At 41.9% G+C, this 16,733-nt stretch overlaps 1 protein-coding gene across 3 annotated transcripts in view; it reads left to right on the top strand.

Moving 5' to 3' along the window:
- Window positions 1-16,733, top strand: part of LOC124124053 (peripheral plasma membrane protein CASK-like) — a 507,943-nt gene that overhangs the window by 12,086 nt on the left and 479,124 nt on the right. For all 3 annotated transcript variants that reach the window (XM_048384960.1, XM_048384957.1, XM_048384959.1), the window contains exon 2: window positions 7,253-7,340. In XM_048384960.1, the coding sequence (XP_048240917.1) occupies window positions 7,273-7,340 (68 nt within the window). In that variant the 5' untranslated portion in view covers window positions 7,253-7,272. The remainder of the gene's footprint in view (window positions 1-7,252; window positions 7,341-16,733) is intronic.

Below are 16,733 nucleotides of genomic sequence, written 5' to 3' on the forward strand. Positions count from 1 at the left end.
TTGAAGAAGAATCTTTATCAGACATTTTTACATGATTGAGACAGCACTATTTTTTTCTAAATAAGAGCATGAACGGTGTGATGTCAGTATTTGTTTTCTTTCTTGCCAAAACCGTGTAAACTCACAAATCAATGAATGTTGAAACTTGTGATAAAACATCTTGTGAATGATGTTGTGCAGCACTGTAGGCTGTGATACACCGTTGTACACTGATGTAGGCTGTTGTACACTGATGTAGGCTGTTGTACACTGATGAAGGCTGTTGTACACAGTTGTACACTGATGTAAGCTGTTGTACACTGATGTACACTGGTGTTGGCTGTTGTACAAAGTTGTACACTGATGTAGGCTGTTGTACACTGATGTAGGCTGTTGTACACAGTTGTTCACTGATGTAGGCTGTTGTACACTGATGTAGGCTGTTGTACAAAGTTGTACACAGTTGTACACTGATGTAGGCTGTTGTACACTGATGTAGGCTGTTGTACACTGATGTAGGCTGTTGTACACAGTTGTTCACTGATGTAGGCTGTTGTACACAGTTGTACACTGATGTAGGCTGTTGTACAAAGTTGTACACAGTTGTACACTGATGTAGGCTGTTGTACACTGATGTAGGCTGTTGTACACAGTTGTTCACTGATGTAGGCTGTTGTACACAGTTGTACACTGATGTAGGCTGTTGTACAAAGTTGTACACAGTTGTACACTGATGTAGGCTGCTTGAAACATCTATATTTGGCCCTTTGACATGTTTGATATCATAGATATGGACCGTTGTTGTAGCGTGTGTCCGAGAATTTATTGGGGGGGGCGGGGGGAGGGGGATATTGAATAAATTATTGATCTATTGATAAAATATGATAACTTGAAATGAAATATGTATTTCAGACATTGTGAAATGTGATAGATTTAATAAATGAATTATGTGACAGGTTGGTTAATAAAATTATTCAAAATTTTGACGTGGCTATGGCTTGGCCTGTACTGGTCTGCGATGTCTGAAGACTCATGATGTCTCGGCCGGTACAGCCGGGGTCCCTGCCTGCGGTGTTGAAAGAGTTAAATACTTCCTACTCATATTGAGATGACACAACAGACGTTTTATAAGCTCACTCCACGAGGGGGTGGTGGTCAGAACTGGGTCAGGTAACTTGGGTGCTACGGTCGGGTGTGTCCTGACCCGGGGAACAACCGGGACCTGTGGCTAGTCATGTGATATATTGTTTAACAACATAAACGATGAATATATTTTTCGCAGAGCTCCAGTAAAACAATTCCCGATCGGACTTTTGTGCCCAACTCTTGAAACCTACAGCAGGTACCTGAGTAGGGTCGGTTAATATGGTGTAGGGCACTTGGGCAGTAAATTTGAAATCGTCCCAGCCCAAGTGGTGACTTAAATAGACTGAGCAGTAGAGTACAAACTTAGTTCAAACATGTTTGAAACTGACACGTTTTAGATACTAGTCACTGGGCAATGATATACCCCTTCTGTGATGCAGGTTTCTGTTAAACAAAACGGCAATATACTCAAGAAAATATTGTCTTGTAACCATGGTAACTTGATGTAAATTTCCAGTCTTGTTAAGGAGCACTTACATAACTTGCCCCGTGAAGATTCTGGGTTAGAATAGGCCTTCAACAACCCAGTGCTGTAAGAGGCGACTATGCTTGTCGTAAGAGGCGACTAACGGGAGCAGGTGGTCAGGCTCGCTGACTTGGTTGATTCATGTCGACATATCCCAATTTTTTAGATCGATGCTCATGATGTCAATCACTGGATTGTCTGGTATAGACTTGATTATTTACAGACCGCCATCATGTAGCTGGAATATTGCTGAGTGCGGCGTTAAATAACAAAGAAACAAAACATACAAACTGGTGTTGAAGTTGGTCGGGGATGCTTAATCATGTAAATAAGGCGTATATGATATTTTAATTGTTGTCTTGTAATAACATTTTCTGTATGTTTGGGAGTTTGTTTCTCCTGAAATCAGCGAGGTTACCTTAAAAGTATGACTCTTCTTTGCTTTATATTGGCGACATAATCTGATAAAAGTGCCTCAGATTCTGATTAAGTAATCTTGTAGAGATAGCTGGGGGCAGATAGGTCGGCTTATTGCAAGATAGGGGAATGCGCATCATTAAAGGAAGTCATTTTTTGAGATAAGAAAATTAACTTTGTTTAGTTGATATCATGACGAACCCATTGTTGGAGATTATTGGAGTGGCTGCAGCAAGCAAATTGCTTTTGCTTAGATTCTTGTTCCTTCTTTCAGTGATTTTACTTCCCCATGAGAGAGAGAGTGAGAGAGGGGGGGAGAGAAGGGGGAAGGAGAAAGTAGGGGAGAGAGAGAAGGGGAGTGGGAAAAAGAGAAGGAAGGAGAGAGAGAGAAGACAGGGAGAAAGAAAAAGGGGAGAGGGGAGGGAGAGAGGGAAAGAAAAAAAGGGGAGGGAGGGAGAGAGCGAGAGAGGAGAGATAAAGTGAAAGAGCGGGAGGGAGGGAGGGAGGGGGAGAGAAAGAGAGGGGTGAGAGAGTGGGAGAGAAAGTGAAAGAGTGGGAGGGAGGGAGCAGGGATGAACAATCATTTACATAATTATAGTACATATATAATGTATATGTATAAGGACATATAATTTGTCTATTTCAATATATGATTAGTAAGATAAATAAATAAATGAATAAATAAATAAATTAATAACCCACAATCCAACTTTTAAAGTATTTGTTATATCCTCTGTAAATTAAATTGAGAATTTGAATAGCACATTTTCCAATTTACATCTGCTCAAATGCGCTCAGACCAATATTGATCAAGTCAAAGGCTTTCTTTAAGAAACAGGTTTTGAGTGTCTTTTGAAGTTTGTCAGATTTTGTTTTTTCTGAATTCTTGTGGCAGATTGTTACAATAGTTACCATAGTGACAATGTAAGAAACTCAAGTACACTATTTTCTGTGTTAAGGGCCAGGGTCTTATTCATCTGAGTACACTTAGGCTCATCTCAGGGTCCAGCTGTACTCCCAGTCCTCTGAGTACCGTATTCGACGTAATAAGCGTCCCGCTCTAATAAGCGCCCACGACGATATTTGCTAATATATGGGCGCGTGAACAATCCCAATTAGCACCCTTTCTGATTGATCAATGTACACAATACTTATTTAATTTGCGTATAATACGCACTTGTGTGTTATATGCACCTTTAATTATGGGCAATTAAATTCTGGAAAATATATCTCTTGTATATAAACATTTCAGGCTGTCAGCATAAACCACAAAATTTATCTTTCAACTCTGTTTTTTTTTGGACAAAATAATATTCTAATGAGGGCCCCCTATTTCTAATTTTGAGAGCACTCTGGGCGCTTATTACGTCGAATACGGTATATAGCTAGCCCTACTTGAACCAGACAAAAGTATTTACTAGATCTACATTTTCTGTCCGTTTTATTCAGTTCCAATTTGAAGCAAAATTGAAGCATTGAGAACTGGTTCAGAATTACAGCCCTCAACTCCTGCTTGTCAGTGAGGACTAGCATCACTGGATTTTTACTTCTCCTCAGCATGATTTAGTAGTCTGCAGACTTGCGTGAATTTCGAAAGCTGGATTGCGAGACATCATCAGACCCTCTTTCATGGAATCCTGGGGCTGATTTCAAAATGATGTCTCTTGTCCCAACCCCTTGCACTATTGAGGCCTTCCTAGCACGAATGAGGCCTGCCTAGCACTATTGAGGCCTGCCTAGCACTATTGAGGCCTGCCTGGCACTATTGAGGCCTACCTTGCACTATTGAGGCCTGCCTGGCACTATTGAGGCCTGCCTGGCACTATTGAGGCCTGCCTAGCACTATTGTGGCCTGCCTAGCACTATTGAGGCCTGCCTAGCACTATTGAGGCCTACCTTGCACTATTGAGGCCTGCCTAGCACTATTGAAGCCTTCCTAGCACTATTGAGGCCTGCCTAGCACTATTGAGGCCTACCTTGCACTATTGAGGCCTTCCTAGCACTATTGAGGCCTGCCTAGCACTATTGAGGCCTACCTTGCACTATTGAGGCCTACCTAGCACTATTGAGGCTTGCCTTGCACTATTGAGGCCTGCCTAGCACTATCGAGGCCTGCCAAGCACTATCGAGGCCTGCCTGGCACTATCAGGGCCTGCCTTGCACTAATGAGGCCTGCTCCTAATAAAGACAAGCTCTAACTTAACAGAGGGAATATGGTATAATGTTGCTCTATTGTTGCAAAACTTGTCATCCAAAGGCAATATTAGCATTGAGGTCTCGATACCATAGCTCGGGCTTGTCACAAAAGATGTTTCATGCCAGGTAACAGTGATTGTGCATGTTCCAACTCCGTCTGTAAATATCTGGTAAATTACCTACTCAAGTGATTTGTTTTCTGACCTTTGTGTAGTGAGATAAGTTTGAATGTGAAAGCCATATTTTTCAAATTCAGAATCTTATCAGTTGGCACTCAATGTGATAAGCACTTTTCCATCTCTCCTGCGTTGGTGCTTCCTTGAGACGTGAGTGTTCATCATCCTGGATATGATGCGGTGGTTGGGCTATTTATGAATCTCAGCCTTATTTCACAGGCTGTTTACTTTTGAAAAAAATAGTCTTTAGTTGTTTGAGCAATATAACCTTCAGCATGTTTCAGGCTGTAAGAGAGGTGTTTACCCATCTGGTTCACTTTCATCACTGCAGAGATGCAAACCGGTTGGCAATGAGGCTTGGGGAAAATGTCTTTAACTTTACCGTTAGGTTCCAGTGTGTGCATCGATGGTGACGAGATAGGCCACATTTACAAGTGTGCTTTTTTAAAAAAAAATTGTTTTTTTTGTTTAATGCCACACTCAGCAATATTTCAGCTATATGACGGCGATCTGTAAATAATCGAGTCTGGACCAGACATTCCAGTGATTGACATCATCAGCATCGATCCACACGATTGGGATAAATGTCATGCATCAACCAAATCAGGGAGCCTGACCATCCGATCCCGTAAGTCGCCTCTTACGACAAGCATAGTCGCCTTTTACGGCAAGCATAGTCGCCTCTTATGCCAAGCATAGTTGCCTTTTACGGCAAGCATGGGTTGCTAAAGACCTATTCTAACCCGGATCTTCACGGGTCGCAAGTGTGCCATGTGCAGTAATGGTTGAGTGGGATTATGAATTATGGGGGTGGGGGGTGGATGGGGAATTAAGTTTAGTTCAGTTTGGTGGTATACAGTCGAACCTCATGTCGAACTTGGATGTGTTGAATTCGCGGTTTGCTCGAACTCATTTGGAAGCCCCAAGTTTTTAAATTTAGCCTAAAATTCCCCTGGTGTCCTCAATCCTGGATAACTTAAACCTTTTCCCAGGTCCCCACGATTCCGACACAATGAGGTTCGACTGTACTACTTGCATGGGGTCATGTAGAATACTCCATGCTAGTGGCCACGTGAAGATACGGATTAGTCGTGCTGGTCTTCGGTAAGTCGTGCTGGTAAGAAGTGACTGAAGGGAACGGGTGGTCAGGTTAATAGACTTGGTTGATGCACAATCATTTTGAACCTTGAATCACCATAAAATTATCCTAAATCTTTCAGCACCTTACTCACCAAGCTCATTAGCTCATTCACTCGTTTAGTTACTCACTGACTCAGTGGTTAACATCTGCTGTCTGTGTCAGTTTGCACTCACTCACTCACTCACTCACTCACTCACTCACTCTGACTGATGCATGTCATTGCGTGGATCAATGCTCATGATGTCAATCACTGGATTGTGTACTCACTCACTCACCCAATTACTCACCCAATCACTCAAGGGTGTCATCGTATCTGCTGTCTGTCAGTTTGGACTGACTGACTGACTGACTGACTGACTGACTGACTGACTGATGCATGTCATCGTATCCCAATTGAGTGGATCGATGCTCATGATGTCAATCACTGGATTGTTTGGTCCAGACTCGATTATTTACAGACAGCTGTCATATAGCTGGAATATTGCTGAGTGCGGCATTAAACAACAAACAAACAGACAGACATAGACTCACTCACTCACTCACCCACCCACCCACCCTCCCTCCCTCCCTCCCTCCCACTCACTCACTCACTCACTCACTCACTCAGCATACATGGCATAACACCTGGAATTATTATCAGTCACGTGTCTGTGTCAGCTTGAACTGTTTCTTCTCACTTCAAGCCTGTATGCCTTAATACATCCCTGACTTGCGTTCAACTTGTTCAGAGTGGCGTGAAGAACCAGCTCACTGCCTTCCTTGAAGCTGATCATGCTGATAGAGGCATTGTTGTTGAGGAAAGAGGAAATGTTTTGTACGTATACAATGGTGGGCGCGAGACCCGCTGGTTAAAGTGCCTTTATTCACTCTCTTCCTTCACCTGATAAGGGGCAAGAAGTGGCCTGAAACCGTGGAAAAGTCTTTACGAACAATAAAAAAGGTGTCATGGGTTCATCTTTCTGATGCTAGTTTGAGTTGATTTGAGGTCAGTAGTGAGGTCAGTCAAGTGTAGAATTATAACAAAGTTTGTTTGAAAATAATATTTTGATGTTTCATGACAACTTGTCGTGAGTGTTACACCATGTTTTCTGATATTGTCCCTTTAAAGCTTGGGTTGTATACTGCCCAGGGAGCTGAGAATGAAAATTGAATGCTCACTGATCCATTGACCGGGGTAATTATCTTGTAGCACTTTGAGCATCCACTTGGTGAATGGAATCTGGCGCATTATAAATGCTCTTCTTCTTCTTCTTCTGGGGCGGTCGGGTAGCCTAGTGGTTAAAGCGTTCGCTCGTCACGCCGAAGACCCGGGTTCTATTCCAGACATGGGTACAATGTGTGAAGCCCCTTTCTGGTGTCCCCCGCCGTGATATTGCTGGAATATTGCTAAAAGCGGCGTAAAACCATACTCACTCACTCACTCACTCACTCACTCACTCACTCACTCACTCACTCACTCTTCTTCTTCTTCTTCTTCTTCTTCTTCTTCTTAAACACAAGGCTGACTTTTTCAGTATCAACAGAATATAAATCAGTAATTGAATTCATTAGAATTTTTTTTATAAATTTCTCTTTCTGTTTACCCTTCAATACAAATGGCAAGAAACAGGTCTTGAACGTGGTAAGGTCAACCTTCAGTGGTCATAGCCTGAAGTGTTGTCAATACTCCATTTGAATGTAGTGTTAAAATGGTTGTAAAATAAATGTAAAATAAACATTTTTGTTTTTCAGTCCATGTTTGACTAGCTGCAATGGCGGACGACACAGCGGCTGAGGTGCTGTTTGACAACAAGTATGACCTCTGTGAAATCATCGGAAAGTAAGTCAAACATTTTTACAAAGGGTGTAACGATTCACATCTGGCATGCATTGCACTATCTTGAAATTGTTTTTTCGAAAAGTTGAATGATTGTGCTATTAATGTATTACTTCAAAATTGAGACCGCCTCCATGGTCTAGTGGTAGAGCTTCCACCCGGAGAGCGGTAGGTCCGGGGTTCGATCCCCGACCGCGTCATACCAAAAGACGTTAAAAGATAATACTTGTTGTTACCCTGTCTGACGCTTGGCATTAAGGGGCTAAAACAAGGACTGGTCGGCTCGGAGTCAGTATACTGTGTCTGAGTGGGGTATTCATGTTAAACTGCGGCATGGTATCTCAGTGAGCTAGCACTATAAATTGGCATCAGTCCGGACTAGTACAAGCAGCCACACAAACACACACACGTACATGCACGTCGCTATATAAGTGCAATAATCTTGGACGCAACGTTAAACCCCATTTCACCTATTTCAAAATTGGATGTCTACTATTAACAACAGTTCAAGATAAAACCTTAAAATGAATTGAAATGTTTGTCAGAATCGGAAAAGTAGCTAAGTGGAATAAGTGAACACCCGTGAAGATCCGTGGTAGAATAGGTCTTCAGCAACCCATGCCTGTCGTAACAGGCGACTATGCTTGTCGTGAGAGGCGACTAACAGGATCGGGTGGTCAGGCTCGCTGACTTGGTTGATGCATGTCATCGTATCCCAATTGTGTAGATCGATGCTCATGATGTCAATCACTGGATTGTCTGGTCCAGACTCGATTATTTACAGAACGCCATCATAGAGCTGGAATATTGCTGAGTGCGGCGTTAAACAACAAAAAAACAAAAAAACAAATCATGGTTAAGACATAATGAAGGAAGGAGGCTTAACATCGTCTTTTATGTGATCGAGGTATAGAGGATGAATATAATTTTGAACTTTTGATGCTACTAGAAATAAATACCTACAGACAATGTACAAAAGACATATCACTGATATATTATGCATAGTTTTTAATTGCCACAAACGAACCTGAACAAATAAAATCCTTACGCTTGATTATTCATCAGAAGTAGCTGTTTTCAATTATGTGCAATGCCACTACCATACTTGTATATTGATATTTGTAATTGGGCCTGTGGCCTTAATACTGAATAAAGTATTGATTGATTAAAACAGCTGCTTGCTGGAAGCATTGACCAAAACACATACGCCATCATCAAATTTTCTGAATCGTTGCACCCTATTTATTTATCAGATATTGGATTACTGTTTGAATATTAGTCCTTTTCAGCTTTTTTAACAATACACAGCATGGTGTCATTGAGCATTGAATTATATAGGCGGCGGACATGCATTTGTTGGATGTCCTTAACGAAGACCTTTTGTGATTGGGCAAAGAATTGTTTGTGGGGGGCATTTGATTGGATGCCTTTGAAGAAGACCTGTTTGACTGGGCAATGAATTGTCAGCAGGGGCATTTGAATAAATCTCTTTGAAGGAGGAGTGTTGTGATTGGGCGATGAATTATAAGTATGAGCTTGTGATTGGATTTGTTTGAAAAAGGTCTGTTGTAGTTATGGTGGGACCTGTTGGGGACATATGATTGGGTGTTGAAATGGGCCGGGGGCACGGGTGGCCCAGTCGTCTAAGGTGCCGAGATTTGCTGTGCAGAGTTGCGTCCCTTGGGCACGCCAGAAACCTCTGATTGTGGGTTCGAATCCCGGTTTGCCCTGATTATGTTTCTAGGTTTGTCAGCACCATACCCGTTCTCGTGGGTTTCACCGAAGTGGTAAACGTCTGAGACCTGCATCACTTCGGGCTTTCCTCCCACATTAAGCTGGCACGCCGTGATATAACTGGAATAATGTTAAAAGCGGCGTTAAACACAACTCACTCACTCACTGAAATGGGCCATCGGATTGGATTTCTGAGGTATATTTTTGTAGGCAAATATTTGCTTCTTTGAGACATTCGTTTCACTATGCACATTTATTTTATACAGTAAACTGCGTTTATAACAAACATACTTATAGCAAACTGATGGATATAACAAACTATTTTTTGTCCTGGCCATTTGCTGTATATAAGCTGTATATATGCTTATAACGAACTACGGTTATAACGAACTAGAATTAGTGCTTCCTTTGAGTTCGTTATTATCGTAGTTTAGTGTACTTTGGTAGAGTGATTATGAAGTGTATTCAATGTGGGGGTGATTTTATTTCATATCTTACTTGTTTTTATGATGTAACAACAACATTGATGAAGATACAATGTAGACAACGCTGGTCTGTATCAACCAAGGGTGGCAGAGCATGGAACTGTATATTCTCAGCCATGTGATAACCATGCAGTTATGTCACCCCCTACACCCAAACGCACACACACAAATTGTGACACAATGTATGCAACACCCACGCACACACACTCAGGCATTCACGCACCAGTGTGATATTGCTGGAATATTGCTAAAAGAGGTGTACAACGCAACTCATTCACTCACTCACTCGGCTGTAACTGATCTTGGACCGTCTCCGTGGTCCAGTGGTAGAGGGTCCACCTGAGAGCGGAAGGTCGGGGAATCAATCCCTGGCTGTGTCATACCAAAAGGACCGCCTCCGTGGTCTTGTGGTAGAGCGTCCGCCCCGAGAGCGGAAGGTCCAGGGTTCGATCCCGGGCCGCGTCATACAAAAAGACGTTAAAAGATTGTACTTGTTGTTACCCTGTCTGGCGCTCGGCATTAAGGGGCTAAAACAAGGACTGGTCGGCTCGGAGTCAGTATACTGTGTCTGAGTGGGGTATTCATGTTAAACTGCGGCATGGTATCTCAGTGAGCTAGCACTATAAATCGGCATCAGTCCGGACTAGTACAAGCAGCCACACACACACACACACACACACATACACGTGCATGCACGTCGCTATATAAGTGCAATAATTTCACCTCACCTCACCTCATACCAAAAGACGTTAAAAAATGGTACTTGTTGTTACCCTGCCTGCTGCTCGGCCATGAGGGGCTAAAACAAGGACTGGCTGGCTCAGTAGTTAAACTGCGGCATTGTATTTCAGTGGGCTGGCACTATTAAATCGGATTTAGTCCGGACGGCTACAATCAGCCATCCACATGCAAGCACTATACGTGCAACAATCTTGAATGGAATGTTAAACCCATTTCACCTCACCTCACCTCACCTCACCTCACCTCACCTCACCTTGTGTTGCTGACGTTGACAAGCTCCATGACCCTTTAGAGATGGGTCAGTATAAGTCTATAGTCAGTCAAGAGAATTTGCTTTGCATATCTGGGTACAGATCTAAAACTGTAGCTAAACTGTGACAGGGCCGAATGGCTCCCAGAATAATCTTCAAGGATCCAAACCATAATGGGAATGCGCTTGTCTGAAGTCTGAGAGGCCAAACTGCATCTTTATCTTTTAGCAGCATCATTAAACCTGTATTCCAGTTCTCAAACTGCCCCATAATAGTCAGTACATTGATTTCCTAACAACATAATGTCTATTCTTCTAGCAGCAGAAGTAGTCTGCTATTATTACATATGTCTTGAGAGAACCTGCCATGAAGAAATTCTCCAAGACTTTCAGGAACCATTTGGCACTGAAATCAACACGAGCAAAGAATTAGTTGCCAAACCAAAAGTTGGTACCAACTTTGATAGCTTGTATGATTGCAGCCACCCAGATAATCTAGATAATGTATTTGCCATCAGGTACATTCTTGTAGACTAAAATCTAGCCTCTGAAATGAACATATCGTACATAAAAAAACCAGTTGTTCAGTTATCTTAATAAAAATATAATAAAAAGGAGCCCAGTGACTCTCTTCATTTTCCTGATACTGCAGTGATCTAGACTTGCCAAACATTATAGACTTGCATGGGCTGTATTTGATATATATTTGTATCAGGGTCTGTAAGACAGACAAGCATTCTTGATGAATCAGCCCTTTTCACTGTAATTGATACCTTTCAACCTCATGGCTTGACGGTGTAATATTTAAAGATGTTAATTCCTTCTATTGAATGGTAGGAAATTACTAGCCGTGATGGTAGAGAGACATGCAATCAGCGTTGAAGTATGGATCCAAACGAGCTTCATGAATACAACGATTCAGCGGAAACAAACTAGCAACAGTTTATACCACGTATGATATGAGACTTTGGGGGCGGGATACAAGCAGCCAGCCAACCTTCTCGTCTCAGGTTGCAGCGTTATTACACGGGTACAACAGGCGATATTGATCTTAACACATGTCAAATTCGTGTTTGTCAATTACATGTTGCAATCCGTTCTACGGACCACGGATTATTTAAAAAAATATGATTTATTGCATTTTTTTGTTGAGGGCACATCAATCAGGCTACCCCCTCAGAATGGGGAGTGATGGCATACTGGTGGATTTGGCTTTTGTTTGAAGCCATCACAGAAAGATATTGATCAAAGACAGTGTTTGAATTTCTTGATTGAAATTTTCAAAAAATGATTTGAAAAATAAATCTTCTAAATTTCAGTTTAGGATTGATTGATCGTGGCTGGGAACAGGGGTTCAATTATTCCGATTGAAAATTTGAAATAATCTGGTGTTATTTTCTCTACTTATGTTTCAGGGAAAATATTTGTATCAAATAGGAATAAGAAATAAAGAGAATGATTGTTGTTAATTCATAACGACAAAGCAATTTGTCTTAAGCATAAGAAGTCACCGATACAAGCAGGGTCTGTTGTATGGTACAATGAAATAAGAAATAGATTTAAAGATGAACTGCTTTCTGCCTATTTTTCATTATTTACTTCTGCTCTATGTGAGTTTGTGTCTGCTCTATGTGAGTTTGTGTCTGCTCTATGTGAGTTTGTGTCTGCTCTATGTGAGTTTGTGTCTGCTCTATGTGAGTTTGTGTCTGCTCCATGTGTCCTACCTGTAATATTTTGATGATAACACCAAAGAGTAATGTAATTATCATTTCTCAGTTATTTCTTTGATCTGAGGATCTGAGGAATTATTTGTCGATAAGGTAGGTGGGGTTCCACAGATAGAGCTGTTGGATATCACTTGATAGAGCTGTTGGATATCACTTGATAGAGCTGTTGGATATCACTTGACATAGCTGTTGGATATCACTTGATAGAGCTGTTGGATGTCACTTCATAGAGCTGTTTGACATTACTTGACATAGCTGTTGGATATTACATGACAGAGCTGTTGGATATCACTTGATAGAGCTGTTTGACATTACTTGACATAGCTGTTGGATATCACTTGATAGAACTGTTTGATATCACCTGATAGAACTGTTGGATATCACTTGATAGAGCTGTTTGACATTACTTATTAGAGCTATTTGATATCACTTGATAGTGCTGTTTGACATTACTTGACAGAGCTGTTGGATATCACTTGACAGCTGTTGGATATCACTTGACAGAGCTGTTAGATATCACTTGACAGAGCTGTTGGATATCACTTGACAGAGCTGTTTGACATTACTTGACAGCTGTTGGATATCACTTGACAGAGCTGTTAGATATCACTTGACAGAGCTGTTGGATATCACTTGACAGAGCTGTTGGATATCACTTGACAGCTGTTGGATATCACTTGACAGAGCTGTTTGACATTACTTGACAGCTGTTGGATATCACTTGACAGAGCTGTTGGATATCACTTGACAGCTGTTGGATATCACTTGACAGAGCTGTTGGATATCACTTGACAGCTGTTGGATATCACTTGACAGAGCTGTTAGATATCACTTGACAGAGCTGTTGGATATCACTTGACAGCTGTTGGATATCACTTGACAGAGCTGTTGGATATCACTTGACAGAGCTGTTGGATATCACTTGACAGAGCTGTTAGATATCACTTGACAGAGCTGTTGGATATCACTTGACAGAGCTGTTTGACATTACTTGACAGCTGTTGGATATCACTTGACAGAGCTGTTAGATATCACTTGACAGAGCTGTTGGATATCACTTGACAGAGCTGTTGGATATCACTTGACAGCTGTTGGATATCACTTGACAGAGCTGTTTGACATTACTTGACAGCTGTTGGATATCACTTGACAGAGCTGTTGGATATCACTTGACAGCTGTTGGATATCACTTGACAGAGCTGTTGGATATCACTTGACAGCTGTTGGATATCACTTGACAGAGCTGTTAGATATCACTTGACAGAGCTGTTGGATATCACTTGACAGCTGTTGGATATCACTTGACAGAGCTGTTGGATATCACTTGACAGAGCTGTTGGATATCCCCAGTAACCTTTGCTGATCGAAGGAGCCAAGGGGAGATGGATGCTCTGGTCGGTGTTGGTGACATGGTTGCTGATTATGCCAGCCACCGACAAGCCTGGTCTAGACTCTATTATTCACAGGCCGCTGTAATAGTATTGGAAAAGTGCTGACAACGGCACCGTGCAGCAGTCACTCTAGCTCTATCTAACTACATCCACGACTTAACCTATGGTTTACAACCCAAGTGAGATGACGAACATTGAACATTATCTAAAATGGATTACACAACCATCCCATGTCAAACGTTTGATATCGCCCAGATGACAGTGTATATGATACAATATACCTTATGTGCAGCCACCAACGATCAATATGCGGTAATCTCAATATGATGACCAACACCGATGAGTCTCAATCACATTGCAGATTGCATTACTTCCACAATCTGGTCGTCCTCCGCCTTGGTCAGTGTCCTTATAATGATGTTTTGCTCTTGATTTACACGATATGTTTTGGTCTCCCTCCAATAATGAAACACGTAAATAAGGGGGACAGAAGACGTACACTTTCATCGGCCACACAAATTGAAAAATTAAATGTCAACGGTTAATCGAGCTGTCCACGATAAATGAATGGTCCTTTTGAAGTCGAGCATATATCAAGAGTTTACGTTAGTATACAATGGTAAAATGGTATTTTGGGATGTTGTATGCAGACAATGGAGCTGCTCGCTAGTCTCGTTGAGAAGTTGCAGACGAAAGCATATGCTCAGTAGCATGAAGGTTAATGTTCCTCTGAGGACACTAGGGCAAAGGTTAACTCCCTTAGCTGTATCAGGAGCTGCTTTCTAGTCAGGGAGGGAAGTTACATCTGTAGGTATACACTAGGTTGCATAAAGGTTAACATTCCCCTGAAGACTCTAGAGCTGCTTTCTAGTTGCAGGTTGTCTCCCTTAGCTGTATCAGGAGCTGCTATCTATTCAGGGAGGGAAGTTACATCTGTAGGTATACACTTGGTTGCATAAAGGTTAACATTCCCCTGAAGACTCTAAAGCTGCTTTCTAGTTGCAGGTTGTCTCCCTTAGCTGTATCAGGAACTGCTATCTATTCAGGGAGGGAAGTTACATCTGTAGGTATACACTAGGTTGCATAAAGGTTAACATTCCCCTGAAGACTCTAGGAAACAGGTTAAGTCCTAAGCTGCACCAGGAGATGCTTTCTAGTTGCAGGTTGTCTCCCTTAGCTGTACCAGGAGCTACGGATTGTGGGTTTGCTCCTGGGGATTCTGGGTCAGAATAGACCTCCAGCTTGCCTACTGAGATTGGGATGATAAAGCTCTGTGACTTCGTAACACAATAATGTGGATTGTCATTCAGGCTTTCAGCCACTGGTTGGGTAGACTTCATTATTCTCTAGCTGCCGTTTATTCTCTGGACGCTTTGGTAATTAGTTAAAATACTTTTTCAGCGAGAGAACACTGAAGCACACTGTTGTATATTCAACTCGGGGATATGGCGATCAGCATGACCGTCGTCCATCAGCCACCCATTTTCCGTTTCCAGAAACTCGAAAACCGTTGAATATTTCTTGATAAAACTTACTATGCAGATCAGTCTGGTGGTGAACTGGTGATCAACATGAATTGGGATTTTTAAAAATACTGAACAGCATTATATTTTTCTTCACTAAAGTGAAGGTATCTAATGGAAATGAACCAAACGTGGGTTTAAGTTGCTAAACTACATCCCGGATTGCACCAGACCGATGGAGATGCCATCTCCTGATGGCTCTTATTCAATATATACATGATGCAACATGTTGGATGGAAACAGTTTATTTGACATGTTTATGTACGAGTTGGAGAAATATGGTATTCACAACTGGTTTTATGTCGGTTAATGCGATGACTCAATTGGTTGCTGAAATGGGATGCTTGTCATGTTGTGGAGCAGGTGGGCTGTTGACAAGGCCAGGAGGTTGATGAGTGACAAGCTGTCTGTCAAACCTCCAATCACTGTCCCTCTGCATGTAACAGTTGGAGCACAATGTTAGCTATGTGTTGATTTCACAATTTTGCACTGTTGATATCACAAGGTTATACAATGTCTGTGTTGAATTCACAATGTGGCACAATGGTGTGTTGTGATCACAAGGTTATACAATGTCTGTGTTGAATTCACAATGTGGCATAATGGTGTGTTGTGTTCACAATGTGGCACAATGGTGTGTTGTGTTCACAATGGTGTGTTGTGTTCACAATGTGGCACAATGGTGTGTTGTGTTCACAATGTGGCACAATGGCGTGTTCTATTCACAATGGTGTGTTGTGTTCACAATGTGGCACAATGGTGTGTTGTGTTCACAATGTGGCACAATGGTGTGTTGTGTTCACAATGGTGTGTTGTGTTCACAATGTGGCACAATGGTGTGTTGTGTTCACAATTTGGCACAATGGCGTGTTGTGTTCACAATGGTGTGTTGTGTTCACTATGTGGCACAATGGTGTGTTGTGTTCACAATGTGGCACAATGGTGTGTTGTGTTCACAATGGTGTGTTGTGTTCACTATGTGGCACAATGGTGTGTTGTGTTCACAATTTGGCACAATGGTGTGTTGTGTTCACAATGGTGTGTTGTGTTCACTATGTGGCACAATGGTGTGTTGTGTTCACAATGTGGCACAATGGTGTGTTGTGTTCACAATGTGGCATAATGGTGTGTTGTGTTCACAATGTGGCACAATGGCGTGTTGTGTTCACAATGGTGTGTTGTGTTCACTATGCGGCACAATGGTGTGTTGTGTTCACTATGTGGCACAATGGTGTGTTGTGTTCACTATGTGGCACAATGGTGTGTTGTGTTCACAATGTGGCACAATGGTGTGTTGTGTTCACTATGTGGCACAATGGTGTGTTGTGTTCACAATGAGGCACAATGGTGTGTTGTGTTCACTATGTGGCATAATGGTGTGTTGTGTTCACAGTGTGGCACAATGGTGTGTTGTGTTCACTATGTGGCACAATGGTGTGTTGTGTTCACTATGTGGCACAATGGTGTGTTGTGTTCACAATGTGGCATAATGGTGTGTTGTGTTCACAATGTGGCATAATGGTGTGTTGTGTTCACAATGTGGCA

Source organism: Haliotis rufescens, unplaced genomic scaffold (assembly GCF_023055435.1).
Source record: "Haliotis rufescens isolate VD_foot unplaced genomic scaffold, xgHalRufe1.0.p SCAF_52, whole genome shotgun sequence".
NCBI lineage: Eukaryota > Metazoa > Mollusca > Gastropoda > Lepetellida > Haliotidae > Haliotis > Haliotis rufescens.